This window comes from Halyomorpha halys, unplaced genomic scaffold, assembly GCF_000696795.3.
Source record: "Halyomorpha halys isolate HHAL.00 unplaced genomic scaffold, Hhal_1.1 Scaffold37.1, whole genome shotgun sequence".
NCBI lineage: Eukaryota > Metazoa > Arthropoda > Insecta > Hemiptera > Pentatomidae > Halyomorpha > Halyomorpha halys.
In genome coordinates, this window is record NW_027106407.1 from 639207 (window position 1) to 641920 (window position 2714).

The 2714-nt window shown below is 26.6% G+C and overlaps 2 protein-coding genes across 2 annotated transcripts in view; both read right to left on the bottom strand.

Moving 5' to 3' along the window:
• Positions 1-2714, bottom strand: part of gem (gemini) — a gene marked incomplete in the record, with an annotated part of 67864 nt that overhangs the window by 63161 nt on the left and 1989 nt on the right.
• LOC106687055 (probable inactive tRNA-specific adenosine deaminase-like protein 3) lies at positions 1217-2639 on the bottom strand. The gene is made up of 2 exons (XM_014430733.3): positions 2502-2639; positions 1217-2406 (listed from the first exon to the last, which is right to left on the bottom strand). Exons 1-2 carry the CDS (start codon positions 2517-2519, stop codon positions 1453-1455), a joined length of 972 nt encoding a protein of 323 aa, XP_014286219.1. The 5' UTR covers positions 2520-2639; the 3' UTR covers positions 1217-1452.

The following is a 2714-nucleotide window of genomic DNA, read 5'->3' on the forward strand; positions in this document are numbered from 1 at the left end:
TGAGATCAGAAAAACATACTTTTTAACGTCAAATAATCAAGAGGCCACAAGTTAATAATATTTTATTAAATAACAAGATATGAAAAGTTGTTTTTAATTACGTTTATTCTACAAGATAACAAAATAATAAAACTATTCAAAATAATAAAACCCTGAAACAATTAAAATAAATATTTTTATTATTTAGCAAAATTGTATTTCTATAATGTTTCCTAATTAATTTCTACACATAACTGAATTGTAAGAAGACTCACATTCAAATTATAAAATATTAAACAATGAATATCTAATAGGAGGAAAATTGAATGAATACTGATTATTATTTCCTATAGGAGAATTATATTAAATATACTTGGAATAAATTTAGGAAAGGAGAATCTTCTTTCACCCTTAATCATTTTTAAGAAAGCTCTTTTGATATAAATAAAGTTCGAATAAAAGAATGAGGATATTGGAAGAAAATATTTTCACAAAATAAATTTAATAACTAATGTAAGATGTTTGTGTACATAACAAATACTTGATAATATAACAAGTATAGCAAGTGTATAATGGTAAACAATATAACATTGGCTGAAGTAAGTAAAAGTTATTTGAAGTTAAAAAAAGTCACTTACCAAAATAGTTTAAATGGTGTTAAAAAAAAAAGTGAAAATTATTTTTTCTTCAAATGACTAAAAGACACAGAGAGGATGGACGAACATTATGATACATTTCAGTTCATAGTTTTGTTAGCGATGGAATCCTTTTTATCATTAATATAATTTCTATATATCTATCTTCAAACACAGAAAGCCTGCTGTTGTATGCAATTTAGACATAGTCATTTTTAGTAAATGGTTTCCCGTAATGCGCTCGTTATTGATAAATTAATTTTTTTTTTTTAAAGAGAGGAAATTCAAATAAAATATTTAACGGAAATGTTTATGAAACTTATCAAAATGTCCATAGTCTACAACCGAGAAAAAAAAATTGAAAGCTCAGTTCTAACTCATAACATTATAAAAAATACTTTTTTCACACAGTAAAAGAATAAATAAATACAATGTGTGACTGCTATAACTGGTTAAATAATTCAATGGTTTTATAATAAATAGTCTAGTATAACTTTCAGACAAAATACATGCATACAAATATAACTAGAATAGGGAAAAAGACCCCAAAATTGATTAGTAATAAGGAATATGCTAGGATTGAAAATAAATAAAAGAGTTATAAAGGTGAATAAAACACATTTATTAACACCCTTAGAAATAATATAACTTAAAAATTCACAGTTTCAAAAATCTTCACATTAAATCATGGACACCATGACGTAACAAATAGAATATACATGCTTCATTTTATAAAGACTATATATTTTTAAATTAACATATATTCTTAATAGCATCCAAATATTTACAATAGATTATTTTTCTTTGAAAAATAGTTTGTGACCCAGGTATTGCTAAGTTATAGCACGCTTACTTCTCCTTTCAGAAGACCTTTAAAGACTTCATAATGATGGTTCAAATTTTTTAAACAATGAATTTTTAACAAAGTTCCAAGAGCACCATTTGAAGAAGGAATTCCGTAAAATATTCTCTTTACTCGGCTATGAACTAGAGCCATTGAGCACATTATACATGGCTCATGTGTTGTGTATATATAATAGCCAGTACATAAATAAGGTCCGTCATCTTTGCTTTCAAAATTTTTTACAATTTTTTTGTTGTGAAAATCAGCGCAGTGAGCCTCCCATGCCCCTCCCCCTTGAGCATGAGCAACTAAATCAATAGCAACCATTATAGAATGTTTAAGTGGATGTTCATCTCTAGCATCACTTCCAACAGCTATTAGTATATTTTTAACTGGGTCGACAATAGCAGTCCCACTTTTGATTTTTGACTTTTTTGCAGCTTCTACAGCAGCCCCCATCCATTTTTCATGGAGTTTTATTTCTTGAGACGAGAAAACAGTGTTAGCCAATAATCTTTCAACATATTTATCTTCATGAAAATTCATGGGCCAATAGATATTACCTCTTAAAAATTGGGCTCGAGTTTTTGGTGCATACTTTAATACTTGGAGAATTTCTAAATTTGGAGCAAGTAAACTAGTATTGAATCCAAGCTGTTTCAAGGATAACATAATATCTTTTTCCATATTTTCCTCAAACAAACAGATAAGCACCTTGTTTTTATGTACTCTTTTTAAATGCTGCAATTCTAAAACAGGAAGCAAACGATTCAGATCTAATATCACATCTTTAATTAATTTTTTATCTGTTATATGTCCAACAAAAACGTTAACTAGAGGAATTTCTTTAGTAAGTTCATCACTCATAACACATTCAATTTCAGAAAAAACATTTCCTGAGAAATTGGGTTTTTCAAGTTTGAGTTTCTTTGTTTCTTGTTTCATTATCTGAAATAGATAAAATTATAGTAAGTGCACTAACAACTAACAACATGTATAGGAATAATAAACAAACAAAAAAAAACATTAAGTTTCATACTTACTTCAAACGAAATCTTCATTACACCGATTTAACAAATAAAGTAAGATGTTTAAATTTCAAAAACTCAAAAAAATTAAGGTAGATAAATAATATTAATTAGCAAAATAATAGAAACCATGAAGTTTTTAATCCACTTTAATTATTGCCAGTGAAACACTTAGTTATATATGTGTAAATACATATAAACTCAAAATTTATATTTATGTTAATATAT